Source organism: Spea bombifrons, chromosome 7 (assembly GCF_027358695.1).
Source record: "Spea bombifrons isolate aSpeBom1 chromosome 7, aSpeBom1.2.pri, whole genome shotgun sequence".
Lineage (NCBI taxonomy): Eukaryota > Metazoa > Chordata > Amphibia > Anura > Pelobatidae > Spea > Spea bombifrons.
Window position 1 is genome coordinate 43,305,435 of NC_071093.1, and position 16,735 is coordinate 43,322,169.

Sequence of the window (16,735 nt, forward strand, 5' to 3'; positions counted from 1 at the left end):
TTATCACTCCCATCACTCCTGTGTTCCGATGGCCCTTTATCACTCCCATCACTCCTGTGTTCCGATGGCCCTTTATCACTCCCATCACTCCTGTGTTCCAATGGCCCTTTATCACTCCCATCACTCCTGTGTTCCAATGGCCCTTTATCACTCCCATCACTCCTGTGTTCCGATGGCCCTTTATCACTCCCATCACTCCTGTGTTCCGATGGCCCTTTATCACTCCCATCACTCCTGTGTTCCAATGGCATGTTGTGTTCGCTGATCCAAGTTTAAAAGGCTGATTGATGGTTAGAAAATTATGTTACAGCCAGAAATGTCCTTGTTTTCCATGGAAACAGGTAAGCGACCCCAAACCTTTAAACCGTAGTGTATGTGTAATTATTGTCAAAAAAAAAAAGCTTGGCATTTAGTCTCTACATTGTCCTAACTAATGCATAGATCAAAAGATTTTTTTTTATTATTTTAGGTTATTTTGGTTGTTCTGTGCTTTTTTACGCAGAGGTATAAATGTTATGCAAATATAGCTAGTAATATTTTTGATCTGTACATTTCCTATACTTGTAGGCTAGTGATATATATATAGATACACTATTTCCCAAGACACTGTGGGTGGGGCTGATATTTAAATACACCAGACCCCCCAAGAACAAAACTGGGTGCAGGGAATGTTCATAATGCCATAGGGTCTGGTGATTTCAGGACAACCCTCATCAGTCTCATCCATAACCTAAGAGCTCGGTTACTCCAGTCTAATCCATGGCACAGATTAAGCTAAACTTTGCTATATCGAATATTTATTACACACTGAGTGGTAGATAAGTAGAACAGCCTCCCAGCAGAAGTGGTAGAGGTTAATACAGTGAGGGGGATTTAAACATGCATGGGATAGACAAACGGCTCCTGAATCTAATACGAGACCAGCGACTGATTAAGGTTTGAGTCTTTACAGATGGGCCGAATGGGGCCGAGCTGCCGGTAAATCCTGTTTCTATGTATGTTTTATGTACAATGTATGGGTAAAACCAATGTTACCTGTCCGGCATGGCCCACGAGCCCACCTTTTAAATTTATTGTGGCCCACCAGTGGGTCTTACATCCCGCGCGTGGTTTCTCCACGTAGGCGCCGGTGCGGACAGTCGCTGGCATCCCAGCTGCTGAGTTATTTCTGCCGTCTTTGGCCACGTGGTGGATTTTGGTTGAAGCCCAGCTGGATGCTGGCCGACTGGCGGCTCTCGCCTTAGAGGGAACACTGCATTCGTTAATAAAGAATAATAAATTAACCCCTTTTTAGGTATCACATACAATCGATCACCGGCGTACAGAGCGACTGTACATCTAAATGATAAAACAATTCGACCAGCACTTGAAATCACATCTAGAAAGTAGTACTTTTTTTTTGTTAAGTTTGAAGCCATCCTCCGATTCTCCGCTCCGCATCAGCTAACCCGCTCTGTCTGTGTAGAAAGACCCAGAGGTGGCCCCTTGTGGCCCCTCAGTAAGATGGCACTTGGTAGCCCCTGGGGTTGATGTCTGAATTTTCGGTGAATGGAGGGCTCTGGTAAGTATCCGTACTTTCTATCCCGCTGCCCGTGGGGTAACCCGGGTATCCGGCATTGGGCGCAGAAGCGAGTGGATCCGTGGCAAACAAGGACATGTCCGTTCCTAGCCGGTACCTCTGGACGGCTTTCAGAGTGAGCAAAACCTGGGTTAAAAAGGGTTAATACCAGCATTAGTGCAAGGTTAACGCTTGTCTAGAAGCTAAGGGGTTAAAGTGGTTCAGGGAAAGTCATCTTAAAGTGCTGCTACTTGACTACAATTCCCATAATCCTCCAGCACTAGCACACGAGCGGCTACTAAGAAGCCCCAGCTGTTACAGAACTACTACTCCCATGATGCTTGGGTAACCTATGAGTTACTGATGATAAGTAGAGAGTCATGAGAGTGGTAGTCCTATTAGTGCCATAGGCTATAGGTACAGGTTATTTCTGGGTTTTTTTTGCATATAGATATAGAGTGGAGTCAGGAGAGCTGATGAGTATTACAGCAGCGTATTAGTAAAGAGTGAGTGTGAGTGTGAGTGTGTTACGTCGGTGAATTATGTGTCATGGCGGTGGGCGAGATCTTGGTAAATGTCAGGGGCGCGAAAGAATTCTCTGATCTTCTTCGGTGAAAGCTAAATGGTTAAACCTGTCGAGGCTGCAGAGTGACAGGTATCCCTGCAACGCAAACAGAAACATGGCGCATCGTCATCCCAGGAACGCTCTGGGTTTGCTTGGAGTCTCCGGGTGAAGCGACGCTTTTCTGGGTCACCAGGCTCTGTCTCTGGGATCATGTTTAGGCACGCCCATTCCCATACTATCTGGGGGGTAGCCCCGCCCTTATAAAATGTGAGCCCTGCCCCTTTCTAAGCCACCACCATACACCCCACCCGATGAGGGAGGGATCAGAGCGTCATGTGCAGCTTTCTGGGTGGGGAGGGGGAGGACTTGTGTTTGGCTGCAATCACTCTATTGGCCCTCCCATTTTTAGTCCTTCCCTCCTGCTTGCGGCTGTCCCCACCTCTTCCAAAGAGTGTGAGTGTGTGTGTGTGTGTATTTTTGCTCCAGGTGTCAGAGCCTGAAGTAGGTGGAGTTATGCAGCACTGTGTGACTCCACCTACTTTAGGCTCCACCCATTCTGTCCAGAGGTGAATCTCATTACCAGCGTTTAGGCTGTGTTTGTATCTCAGACATCCGCAGCTTAAACACAATGCACAGGGACAGGACCCAAGAAACGGGACTGTCCTCGCCTATTCGGGTCTGTTGGCAGGCATGGAGTAAGCGTGTTCAATCTAACATCTTACCCAGGTGATAATGGAGAAGAAGGAGAACGCTATGGCTGCTCTTGCGGCATCAGCGGCCTGGTCCACTTCTGGCAGCTTCGGGGTCCTTTGCCACTGGTTGGCCAGGTAGCAAAAGCAAACGAACCACATGAAGGCCCAAAACCCTGCAACAATTCAACAAAAGGAGTCAAGTTATGAAGCCCCCCTCCAGCACGACAAACTTTGCATGTGGCCAAAAGGAATGTTCCCTAAGCGGGTTTCAGTTCCTCTTATCATTCTATACAACACAAATTAAATCTATTTACTCATTATACAGCGTGGGGGGAGAGGGGGCAACGCCATCCGGGCTGCTCCGAAGATCTGGAACCGAATGTGGATTTTACTTGTAATGCCACAGACAGCCACCGGGGCTTTAGAAAGAATTTACTCCTTAACTGAATCCTTTCTGTGCTCCTTTTATGTGCTTTTATCCATCCCCTTCCCTTTAATATGTGTTGGATGAGTAGGCTTCGCGCATGTTGTCTTCCAAATGTGCCTCGAGATGCTTTATTAAGGTACCACCACCACCTGGCTCTCCACTCCACCCCATGGTGGCACTACAGCCTCTGTGATTTACAACTCTAATCACTCTTAGCCAGCCACGAGCATTGTTAGGCTCGTACGAGACTGCAGAAAGCTTAACGTTGTCTTAAAGCTCGAGTTCTGCATAGAATGTGATTAACTATCGAGTCCGAACTCGTTCTTCATAACGCCAGCGTCGCGGCTCGGAGTCTGGGCTGACTCAATAGCAGCGAAGTGCCTAATTATCACATATGGCTAATAAAAGGCAGAGGGTAAACACAGCGCGGGGGTCTGAGTCATAGACACACAGACCAAAATATCCCAGGAGAGTTAGCGGGGATTACAGGAACTCGGATAGATACGGCTTCTTGGCAATAGAGAAACATTTCCAGGGACGCTAAAAAGGCGCATCAGAGAAAATCTGTAATAAAATGCTGCAGGGCAAGCACTGGGCAGGTACAGGGCAGGCACTGGGCAGGCAGAGGGCAGGTACAGGGCAGGCACTGGGCAGGTACAGGGCAGGTACAGGGCAAGCACTGGGCAGGTACAGGTCAGGCAGAGGGCAGGTACAGGGCAAGCACTGGGCAGGTACAGGGCAGGTACAGGGCAAGCACTGGGCAGGTACAGGGCAGGCAGAGGGCAGGTACAGGGCAAGCACTGGGCAGGTACAGGGCAGGCACAGGGTGGGTACAAGGCACGGGGCAGGCAGAGGGGAATAGGATGTAAAAGAGCTTTACCAAGACAGAACCCTGCGATAACTTCATACCCGCAAACATTCTGGCCTCCTAGAAAACAGGGGCATCAGGGGAGGAGAGAGGAGCACACTTGGGAGGTAGGGGCAAATTTATGGAATGAGTCTTCCAGGCAGATGCAGTTCCATGAGTTGCCCCAAAATGTTGCCATAGGGGTCACACTTATAGCTGGTTTTAGCCAGGGCCGGACAAGGGATGACGAAAGGGTCCTGGCACTTTAAGGCCAGTGGATGCCGCATGACGTATGAGCAGAGGCACACTGCAGGACCTGGTCTGCAGCGTCGATAAGTCTGTGGACCTGTCGGCCACTTGGCTTTTTCCCAGGTTGCCAGATGGCCAGTGTGGGCGTAAAGTGGACGTAAATTGGTGGGGCCATCTTTATTTAAGGCGATAACTGCACGCAGCTCTACTCTCTCATTTATATATATTTTTATCCACTGTGAAAAAGAGGAAATAAAGGGTAAGAAATAATTTCTTCAGTATCTTCTGCTTCCTCTTTACAGGAAATCAAGAACCGAAGTCTAATCTAATGACATTTAAAGGTTATGTAACGAAGCACGTAACATTCTGATTTTACATTGTGTATATAAATATGAGGGAGAAGGAGAGCGGTGCAAAGTGCGCTGCCGATAAGAGACCATGTGTAAGTGCATGTTAGAGTGAGTGTATGGCGTTGGAGAGTGTATGTATAAGTGCATGTTAGAGTGAGTGTGTTAGTGTACGGCGTTGGAGAGTGTATATATAAGTGCATGTTAGAGTGAGTGTGTTAGTGTACGGCGTTGGAGAGTGTATGTGTAAGTGTATGGTGTTAGCATGTGTGCGTGTTATGATATGGTGTTACAGTTTGTGTGTCAGTATATAGTTAGTGTGAGTGTGTATGTTACTGTATTGCATTAGAGTGTGTGTTGGCGTTAGCATGAGAGTGTGTGTGAGCATTTGGTGTTAGAATTTCAGGGCAACCTTAGGGTTAGTGGCATCTGGAAGATGGAGAAGGGAGGGTGTATGTGTATATGTTTAAAGGGTTTGTGTTAGTGTCTGTGTGTGTTAGTGTATGGCGTGTTTGTTAGTATTTAGTCTTAGTATGTGTGTGGGTGTTAAGTGTATGGTGTTGGCATGCGTGTATGTTAGTATATCGTGTCATTGTGTGTTTCAGTGTATGATATTAGCGTGTCAGGGTGTCAGGCTTAGTGGCCCCTGGAAGATGGGGAAGGGAGGGTGTGAGTGTCCGTGTATGAATGGGTATTAGTTATGGTGGGCACCACTAGCCCTAGGCTCACCCCTGGCTAAGACTACTTTGCACCAACGTGTGAAAACAGCACACCTGAGAACCCCATGTCCAGCAGCACTGCTCTCTTCCGATCTTTCACGCTGCTGATCTGCGGGAAGTAAATATCCAGCACCAGGAAGAAGACGCAGGCGAAGAACGCGATGAGTCCGATGGAGATGGCGTAATTACAGGCGTCCTCGTTTCTGTTATAGGCACAGTGCAGCTCGGGGCTGTCAATGTTAACATAACCTTCGTTCACTATGGAGCCGAAAACCACGATAGAGAAAACCTGCAAGAAAAAAAAAAAAAAAAAAGAAATAACGCATTATTAAAAAATGTAGAGTTTTTCACCCAAAATTGCAGGAACCATGGCGTCAATAATGTCAATCATTTCAGCTTGCTAAAATCTTGGATCACAATCGCAAGCAAGATAATTAACATGCTTTTACCAATACTCTAGATCTGTTCTAAGTAAAGCCTCTTTACCTAAAAGGTAGTGCATGCATGGAACAGCCTCCCATCAGAAGTGGTAGAAAAGTGGAAAAATAGGCAGACTAGAAGCGAAAAATATAGCAGAACAAAAAGCTATGCTGACTGAGAGGTTCATTAATGAAATAAAAATGTAAAAAAAAAGTAAAACTGTTGCTGGGGAGAAAAGGCTGTTTTTGGAGTTAATTAGCCGATCTCTGCCCCTAGAATAATGAGCTCCAAGGTAGGCCGCTTGAAATGCATTATCAGAAAAAAACAATTTTTCAAATACTGAAAAAATATTCAACTATAGGATTAAATATAAAAAAATTAAAATAGCCCTTACGAAAAAATTACTGCAGTTTTTCTGAAGTAATACTGCAGTTTTTTGGACATGAAAAAACTGCAATACTGTACTTTTACTGCAGTATTACTGCACATTTACTGCAGTTTTACTGCATTTGTACTTCACTGTACTGCAGTTTTACTGCAGTTATTTTTGTACGGAAGTACAATTGCAATAAAGCTGCAGTACATTGAAGTACAATGCAGTATAATTGCAGTAAAAAAAAAAAGCGCAGTAAATACGCAGTAATAATGCAGTACAGTGAAGTACAAATGCAGTAATACTGCAGTAAACGTGCAGTAATACTGCAGTAAAAGTACAGTATTGCAGTTTTTTCATGTCCAAAAAACTGCAGAAAAACTGCAGTAATTTTTTTGTAAGGGAGAGCTTAGAAAAAAATACTATATTTTAAGAAATATCGAAAATGATTTACTATATAAAGAAAAGGCATATCGTTTTTACGATTTTTAACGTAAAATAATTTGATTATTAGTTAGCGAGGGACGGTGACTGAAATACAGGGAATTTTGGAACCACAGAGAAAGCCAGGGGAATTTTCACTTGTGTTTTGGGACGGATCCAGCTGTATTGGCCAAACCGCAACCCATCTGCTTTAAAGCGACACTCCAATGCCGCTATCGAGCCCCGCCGCCAGAGAATGTCTGTTAAAGTACTTTCATACACATTCTTTAGATGTCAAAAAGATCAACACCTTCCTTTAGGCGAAGCTGCAGCTCCAGGGCTGCAACCCACCGACCCCCCCTCTTTAAAACCGTTAGGAGCACTTGTTGCCGGTGTATGTGTGTGAGAGGGTCTCATAATTCTTGCAATCAAGAGATGCATGATGGCTGGAGCGTTCCGTTTCATTCTAGAGTAGCGTTGAGTATTCAAGATTGCGCCTTTATACATCAATTTTTTCCACCCCTTTACAAACATGGAACTGGAGGTGGAACGACTGATTTGGGCCGGATAACAACCTGGTTCTTTTTCGAATAACTCGGCCAAGGATGCATTTTAGGTGCATCACCGATCTTACGTTCAACCCAACTATAGAAGTTGGGTCCCCCCTTAGTGATCAAACTGGAAGTCTAAGTCTACTCAAAATCTGGTGGCCTGGATCGTTCCAGTCTTGGTATGGTCCATGTGCTGTATGTTCATAGAGAAAGCATCTAACATAGATGGGGGGTCATGATTTAATTCACTACAAGGAAGCTGGTGGAATGTGGGATTCATTTGGCCGATGTATGGCTTCCATCAAGTGTCTCCTCCTAGCCTGAGGTGTGGAGACCACAATTGGATGAAGACATCTGCTCTGTTGGATCTCAACAAGAGTTCTCTAAGGGCCTTGTTTAAAAATAACAATAACAATAACTAAGGGTTTTTACTATTTTCTTTTCCTAAATCAGTTACATTTCATTTGGGAAGCCTTATTGTCTGGAAGTCGGAAGAACCACTTATCTGCGAATGTTCCGAATGGCGACCATCGTGACCTCGGTGGGAATCGAGGATAACGAGGTGCCGGCGGGCTGCGGGGGGGCACTCAAAGAGTCTGCGTTTCACACAAAGCTTTCTGGAGCTGAAGGTGTTTCTGAAAAGGTCTATATATACCGGCGTCTTCTCACCTCTCTCTTCCTTTCCTCAGCGTAGACGATGATGTCACTTACCGGTATTTTGCCAGATGTTATTTTTAAATTCAATGATATTTCACATTAGTTTATTTTTGCTCAATTTTGCTCCAATGGGGGTTTCTATTTACTTAGAGCGGTTGTAGTGCAATAACCATAGTAACCAAGTTTGGTTGCTATTCCAATAAATATTATTCAAAAAATGCTATTTATTGTTGCAATAAATGAAAGAACGGTACTTTCCACTGCTGTCATTGTTCATGTGGGTAACAAATTAACCATTTAACTGCAAAGATAAGGGTTTTTATAACACATGAAATAACTTATATTATTACAAGTAAGAACTCGTTGCAGAAGTGTGAACGTTGTCTGAATCTTTTTAGATTAAAAAAATGACACCAATGCTCAATTTTCAGAAATCCAATATTTTTGTTTCCATCATCGCTGGTCCAATAAAAGGTACTAACCTTGGCTAAAGACAGCATCTCCTCTTGGATCATCATGGATATCTATTTTCCTTCCTATTAGAAATTAAATCCACTCAGACTCCCCTTTCCCTATGCTGTGGGGGACCCTTTTTCCAGATACACGCTGTTAATCATGATTTGGTGCATTTTGTTGGTTTTATAATAAATTCTAGCATACAGTAATAACCCCCAGCGCTGTATACAGTAATAACCCCCAGCACTGTATAAAGTAATAACCCCCCGCACTGTATACAGTAATATAACCCCCCAGCGCTGTATACAATAATAACCCCCGGCACTGTATAAAGTAATAACCCCCAGCGCTGTATACAGTAATAACCCCCGGCACTGTATACAGTAATAACCCTCGGCGCTGTATACAGTAATATAACCCCCAGCGCTGTATACAGTAATAACCCCCCAGCGCTGTATACAGTAATAACCTCCCAGCGCTGTATACAGTAATAACCCCCCAGAGCTGTATACAGTAATAACCCCCAGCGCTGTATACAGTAATAACCCCCAGCACTGTATACAGTAATAACCCCCAGCGCTGTATACAGTAATATAACCCCCAGCGCTGTATACAATAATATACCCCCCCAGCGCTGTATACAGTAATATAACCCCCAGCGCTGTATACAATAATATACCCCCCCAGCGCTGTATACAGTAATATAACCCCCCAGCGCTGTATACAGTAATATAACCCCCAGCACTGTATACAGTAATATAACCCCCAGCGCTGTATACAGTAATATAACCCCCAGCACTGTATACAGTAATATAACCCCCAGTGCTGTATACAGTAATATAACCCCCAGCACTGTATACAGTAATAACCCCCCAGCGCTGTATACAGTAATATAACCCCCCAGCGCTGTATACAGTAATATAACCCCCCCAGTGCTGTATACAGTAATATAACCCCCAGCGCTGTATACAGTAATATAACCCCCCAGCGCTGTATACAGTAATATAACCCCCAGCACTGTATACAGTAATATAACCCCCAGCACTGTATACAGTAATATAACCCACAGTCCTGTATGTAGGGTCATAACCAGTAATGGTTTACTGGTTTTTCTGGCTAAGCTGGCCTGGGTGAGGCTTCACATTTCACACTCGGCTGGCAATGAGAGTTTAGATTCTATCGTTACTTTAACAAAAGCAAACTAAAAACATAAAACGCAAGTCAGCCTTTCCGTCGGAGTGAACTGGATGGCGTTCCGAGAAATAGAGGGCGACACAAAGAAAGTGAGGATAAAAAATAAGAGAAATACCAATTATTAACAGCTTAGCCACAAAATCTGCCAAGAAACCTACTGTGGGGTAGTTTGCCTAATTGAGAGCCATAGTCTGCATTCTTAGCGCCCCATGTCAGCCTCCTAACTTGCTCTTATGACGACCCCCACCTCTTTATTTATAATTTAATCGGTATCACCTTTGCTCCTTCGCAACGCATTTACCCCATTATTACCCCAATAAATTTGCTCTCCACATGGATACTAGATTTTATTATCTATGATCAGGAGACAATCGAAGCTGAAGGTGTATAAAGCCAAGCATACCATCAGGCGGCAGCCAAGGATGTCGATTTCATAAGTGAGGGAAGGAGGCGGGGCTCCAAGAGAAAAAATGGCTGCCGACATACAGCGATTACAATGTATGAAATAACTTTATCTTAAAAAAAATGTGAAATCACAGTAATAGCAGACATTTTACCGTGATGGTTTCTCTTGAAATGTGTACTTTACAAAGGGTGACTAAAAATTGTTTTACTATTATTATTATTTATGAAGAGAAAGAGATTGGGTTAAGGATTAATGAACAGCATCTCCTACCCAAAAAAGAGGCGGCAAGGTGACCAAGAAGCTTCCATGGAAAATTAGTACTTTCCTTTTTTTTTGATCAGGAAAGTGTATAGATCAAGCTGGATAATTGGCAAAAAGCTCTATAATTACCCTTTTACGCTTGCTGTGGGTTGGATTAAGAAAGGTAATAAAATAGGATTCTACGTATAAAAGCCAGAGTGTATCCAATTATTTATAACCTTTATCCTGTTAAATTAGATATTGTGCCGGCCAAATGGGTTTCCTTACTGCAGAATCAGCGTGAATCCTGACCCAGAAATCTCTGTTCTAGCTGGGAAAATAATGCAAAAAAACGCAACTTTTTCCAATAAATAGCATTATTTAACTGTGCCGTAAACCCAGCGCCGGCGGTCGGCGTTTGAAGGTTCAGTACAGGGAAGGGCACTCCATGGTGCATCACTGTGGATGGTGATGGTGCAATAAAAATCAATAAATAATAGTAATTTGGAATAGAATTGATAGTAAACGCAATAAATAGGGGACAAGAGGTCATAGTCTAAAACTACAGGCTAGGTAGAAAGTAAGGGGGGGTTACTTCTCGGAGAGGCGTGTGGTGTTAGCGTATGTGTGTTTGGGTTTTAGAGTGTGTTAGTATATGGTGTTAGAGTGTATACGTGTTAGCTTATAGTGTTAGCGTGAATGTGTGTCAGCATATGATGTTATTGTGTGTTTATGTTAATGTATGTGTTAGAATTTGGTGTCAGCGTGTTTGCGTGGGTGAGTGTGTGTGTCAGTGTACAGCGATAGTGGTACAAGGGAGAGCTGGGAGGGAGATAGTGTGTCTATGTATGTGTGAGTGTATGGTGTTAGAGTGAGTGGCTGTCAGAGCATGTTTGCATGTTAGTATGCGCAAATCTTTTATTTACGGGGGGGGGGGATACTGTATCCAGGGCACCAAGAAACCCTGATATAAGACATTCATTTGCCAAGCAGGGGGTAGAAATGGTGTAAAGTGTAAGACTCTAATTTTAGGGGGTGGATTCACTTAATAACAGCCATGGAGACAATACCACTGAGTATTTCTTGAAATGTAATATATAATTTAGCAAGGTTTACGGTACCACCACTGAAACCTGGGGGCTCGTAGATGACAAACAGGAAAATAAGAAGTATTCTTTAAAAAAAAACAAAAAACTTTCTGTCATGTTCTATAGAAAATTTGCAAGAAATAGGTAAAGAATTATCAGACGCTCAGCTTTGTTCCGCATTTTTAGTTCCTTTTGGAAATTAGCCAATTAACCCATTTCCATATTTTATTAAGTGCAGATGTCTCGGTTGTTCGATAATTGAAGATGCCCTGCAGCGCTCCGAGCACAAAATGAATATTTAGATTTTTTTTTTTGTCTTTCATATTTTTTACTTTACCAAATTTTAGGTATCTGGACTCAGAAATATTCCTGCCCTATTCATAGAACATACAAACCAATGACCGCAACGGAAATGTTTAATGCATGGATTATTATATATGAAATAGCTATTTTTTTTATATTTTAGATATTTTTTTCTGTAGAAAGCGCTGCACAAAATGGAGAACTGAATAACTAAATGCCTGATGTGGTTCAGCATAAACATTTCTCCCAACAGTCCCTGTTTTCTCAAGACAGTCCTGATTTTCTGGCGCCGTCTCTCTGGGTAGCAGCCCCACGGGTTTCGTCTCAGATTCAGGAGCCATAACAGTTCACTCAAAAACATAGGGTATAAAACACAGGAGTGTCCACATTCTATATCTAGGTATTAAGATACGTTAATGGGACAGCAAGTATCCAACCAAACCTGTATTCTGATCATGGTGCAATTCCTTGGATTGTGAAATGAAACGCACGTTGGTTGGTGGACGATTCCTGGTTTCCACCATTACCAGACACAATACGTAACACCATGAGCAATGATCTCGTCTGCAATGCATCATGGGAAAGGTGTGGAGTTTTAGGGAGATTTTGTAGGAGATCCGTCCCAACCTGCAGCACCAGATGTTTCTCCAGGATAACCCCAGTGGAGAACCTGAAAACATCCAAAACGCAAAAACAACCCATACACGGGGTAAATGCTAAGGGCTTTCGTTGGTGGGATAAATGGATTGGGGTCAAGGTTAGTCAAGTTTCATTGATAGGGAATGAAAGGGTCCATCTCTTGTTTAGTGTTAGAACAAGAGGTCATAGTCAAAAACTAGAGGGTCAGATGCTTACATGGAATCTAGATGTGAGGGAAAGTCCATGCTTCCATCTCTGAAACGGATCATTAGATCATAAAGTGTTATGTCAGATTCAGTTCCTAAAAGCAGTTGGATTACTAAATGACTAAAAACCATCTATGATGTAAGAGTGCCCACCACGGACTTCCTGCCTCCTTGCATGGCACCTCATACTATGTCTACACACCACAGCATCCTGCCTCCAACCTCAGTCTATCGTCAAGGCGGCCATGATTGGAAATTGGCATCAGTGGATGTCATCCCTTGTTACCACGGTAACAGAGTGAGAGGGGAAAAACCTAGAAAAACACTGGTAATACAGACTATGCGTCCAACCTGATGAAATGTGTTCCTATCAAGCGGAAGGAGAGAAAAGACACAAATACCCTTGCCCACTGGGAAATGCCATTTTTAAATGAGGTAGATGTCTGCGTTGGATTAACACATTTATTATGGTTTTAATAAATTGCTTTTTACTGATCACATTTTTGCCTGTATAGTCTGGGAGACATGATGATTTTAAGGGATAGTGTTATGTCCCCTATTTAAGTCCAGGTCGGGTCGGTTCTAGACCAAAGAGCACTCCAGACAAGATGCCCCTTTGTTGCCCCACCACCCACTTTTAGGCTACCAGTATAGGCATAGATCCCTTGTGGATGCCCATTGCACATTGTGGTGGCCTCCATTGTGTCTCTGTAAGGTACCACACTGACATCTTCACATTCAGGGCAGTTTCTAGGGTAACTGTGGGTGCCGCCGGGGGGGGGCAGGGAATTCCTGACCTGCCTGGAACTAAGAAAGACCTGGGGTCACTATAGAGAGGGCAGAAAGAATCCATATCCTGATGGTCCATTTAGGTCCTAAAATGTGATGGTAATCTAGAGCTTTCTGATGGAACCAGACGTTCTTCCTGCCCCAGGAGTGGTAATGAGTCTCATATTACAGAGATGTTTGAAGGCCATATATATCTATATGTAAAGAGCGTCATTCAAGTGACCTTGTATTTGCCTGCACCAGGTCCTTTTTACTCTCAGCCAGATGTCAGTTTGAAGACAAGTTACACGTTACACGCTAACACTAACCTATCATTACACGTTAGCACCGTGTATTTATATAACACCTGCTGGCTTGTGACTGTGAAGCAGCTTTTACTTTCGATATGCAGCTTTTAAGTCCTAGAAAACAGTCTGACACCATCCATAAAATAATTTACATTATGTAACAATCCAAAATTGGAACACAGGTAACTGACAAAGATATATATAATGTACAACTAATTGTTTTTTGTATTTATTATTTTCTATTTATTAAAACTGTAATTGTTTTTTTATGTTTTTTTTTTGGGGGGGGTTAATTAGGTTCGCCACTTTGGACAAAATTTCAGCCAACATACAAATTCTGCATCCAGAACATAAAGAAAATCCATACGGAGTTCCTTAATTCCATTAAGCAGGGAATGTGTAGCAGCTGACATCACATGGAATTTCTTGTTGGCCTGTAAAAAAGAACCTGACGTGGCAACCATTGACCTGAAGAAGGAGGGGGCTTTTTAGCAGGAGGAAAGGTTGTCGGTCCTCACGACGATGACTTCTCAGCGAGATGACCAAATGATTAGAAATAATTCCGGGCATCTTATTCATACCGTACATATATGATGTCATAAAACATATATAGTAATGAAATATATCCTATTTTTCACCTGTAACAATCTTGATGATTTTAGATATAGAGTGATGGCCTTCAATGAAATTAAACGTCAAATTTGTTTATATTTTTTGCCTCTGTAAATGGTCGATTTGTTTTTGTTTTTTTTCTAATAGCGTGGACCATACCAAATCCAATTTTCTGGTCAATACCAAAATGATAATACTTATTATTGCTTTTTAAGTATAGCCTTTACATTGAAGATCGTTATTTGTCTCGGTAGCATCTCCCAATACATTAGATTTTTGGAAATCTATATAAAAGTATCTCCATATTTCCTATAATAATTGGCCACAAATCAGCCAAATGTATTAATAGAGTCAACCTTTGGGAACCTACAAAAATTATCAGCTCAAGTCTCACTCGGTGGTCCAATTACTCAACGAATGATGGTCCACCAATAGGTATCCCAAACTCTGGATCATCTTTGTTGGGGTCGATACATTTATATCCGTTTTTGTGCTAAAAACCCAAGACCTCCGACTTCCAAAATAGAATGCTGGGTTTTAGATCACGCTTGGTATCATTGTAAACGACCATTAGTATTTTTTTTTTATTACTGGCAGTGGATATTTATCTGCATGGACCTGATTTGAATTCTAAAATATCCATCTGTATCAAAACCAGAAGCCACTGGGCTGCACAGAATCAAAGAGAACCTCAGTGTCCTATGGAATACATACAGCTTGTGGGTTCTCCAAACACCTATTGTAACCAGAACACCATAGATTGTGGCACCTCAGCTGCAATGGAATGCAATACCTGTGATGTTCTGCGAGCGTATTGGCTGGCTGAGCGTTATGGTGGTCATAGTTGTCAACAGCTGGAATTGCAGTGGTTGCCCATCCCTGCTGTACATACATCATACGCCTCCTCCCTTCCATTCCAGGATCCCAACCTGATTAGCAAAGGGCTGGGCAAACTGCAGCCTTCTTCAGCTGCTTTCATATTACAAGCCCCCCCCCATAACTCTCAGCCAGCCAGGACAGAAGGAGGCCAGCCAATTGCCCATCCAAGCCGATCCAAAAAAGGATCAATGAACATACACCTCTTCAATTATGAATTACAGCAAATTTATTTTGATTCAATTAGAAAATATATATTTTCATAAAAATATTGGGAATGTCATTTAGAGTGGGGGTATGTGATATTTTTATTTTTTGGCTTAGTGAATCACAGCCATGGCAGGTTTAGGTGGCAGGTGACTCCTGTGGCTCCTAGGAGCTTTGGTATGGCCCATTAGCAGACAGATAGGTATGTTGTAAATTTGAGGGTAAAAAGGGTAAATGAATGCATATGGTACCGAATTCCAAAATCCTGTAGGGGTTATTCATCCCACAGCAAGGGGGCTCATGGTGGTCCCTCCATAGACAGCCTGGAAAGAGGTCCCAATATGGACTGGAATCTCCATGACAGACAAACCCGGTATCCACCAAAATGCCAATTGTTCCCAATAAAGAATCTGCACTCACTGTAACCCAGTCCTCCAAAGCCCACTGGGGATCTGGTGACCGCCATGGAGGGGCAAACACCTACCCAGGTACCGGTATCTACCATAAAGCCCACAATCCCCCCCACCATGTCCTCTCACTCATGTCACTCATGCTGTTCCATCTCAGAACGTTCAGGGGTCTCACCAAGGACAGCTCCAGACACAAAGCCCCCCATTCCACTTACCCAGGACAGTATCCTCAGGATGGTCTGTGGCTGTTTGAGGAAATCCACAGGTTCAAAGCTCCCTCCTGCAGGACCTGCACCAAATGAAGATCCTTCCATGTCTTCTGGTCGGACCTGACACCTTCTTCTCCCCCTTGTCTTAATGCCCAACCTTCTTCTCCTTGCTTCGACCTCTTCTCCCCTGTGTGATCAGTGTCACCTCCACCCTCTATGTGTCTGTCTGTCCTCCTGAGTCAGTCCCTCACCCAAGTCAGTGTGTCTCCTCCTAGGTCTGGGTGTCTCTGGCTGTCACCCAGCAGTCTCTGTCTATATGCATTACAGGCACCTCCCCTGCCTCAGTCCTCTCTTCTCCCTCCATGCCTCTCTCTCCCTCCTCCTTTTCACAGCATCCTCCTTATCACCCTGCACAGCCTCTGCTCTGCTTGGCTCTTATCTTCCTCTGCACGTTCTCACCCTCCCTCCAGCCCCTCTCTCCCCCCTCTCTATTTTTATTGTCTTACTGGTGCCCCCATTTTGGGCTGCCCCCTCTAGCAGGAGAATTGCCTTTTCACAATAGATGGGAGCTGAAACAGGGTGGATGTATAGACATGAGGCTGGACAGACAGAGACAGACATAGACAGATGGATAGAGAGAGTGAGAGAATGGATAGAGGGAGAGAGAGAGAGAGAGAGAGGGAGAGAATATGGAAAGAGAGAGAGAGAATAGATAGATAGATAGATAGATAGATAGATAGATAGATAGATAGATAGATAGATAGATAGATAGATAATTAGATAGATAGATGCAGATTTTTGTTTTACATGTAACTAAAATTTTTAGATTTTTATTATTTTGTTCTCATTATGAAATCTGAAAATATTTTCTGTTTCTTTTTGAATATTATTTTTTTCCCCTCCGCTGGAATCAATTTTCAATAAAAAATATAAATTGGAAACTTTTTTTTTTTTGTGGAATGATACCCATGAGCTTGCAATCCAG

General features: G+C 43.2%; 1 protein-coding gene across 1 annotated transcript; it reads right to left on the minus strand.

Annotated features, from left to right (window-relative positions):
* Positions 1–297: 297 nt before the first annotated feature.
* SYNGR3 (synaptogyrin 3) lies at positions 298–16,035 on the minus strand. Its single transcript, XM_053471528.1, has 4 exons — positions 15,757–16,035; positions 5,459–5,693; positions 2,846–2,988; positions 298–1,705 (listed from the first exon to the last, which is right to left on the minus strand). Exons 1-4 carry the CDS (start codon positions 15,853–15,855, stop codon positions 1,496–1,498), a joined length of 687 nt encoding a protein of 228 aa, XP_053327503.1. The 5' UTR covers positions 15,856–16,035; the 3' UTR covers positions 298–1,495.
* Between the last annotated feature and the right edge of the window lie 700 nt (positions 16,036–16,735).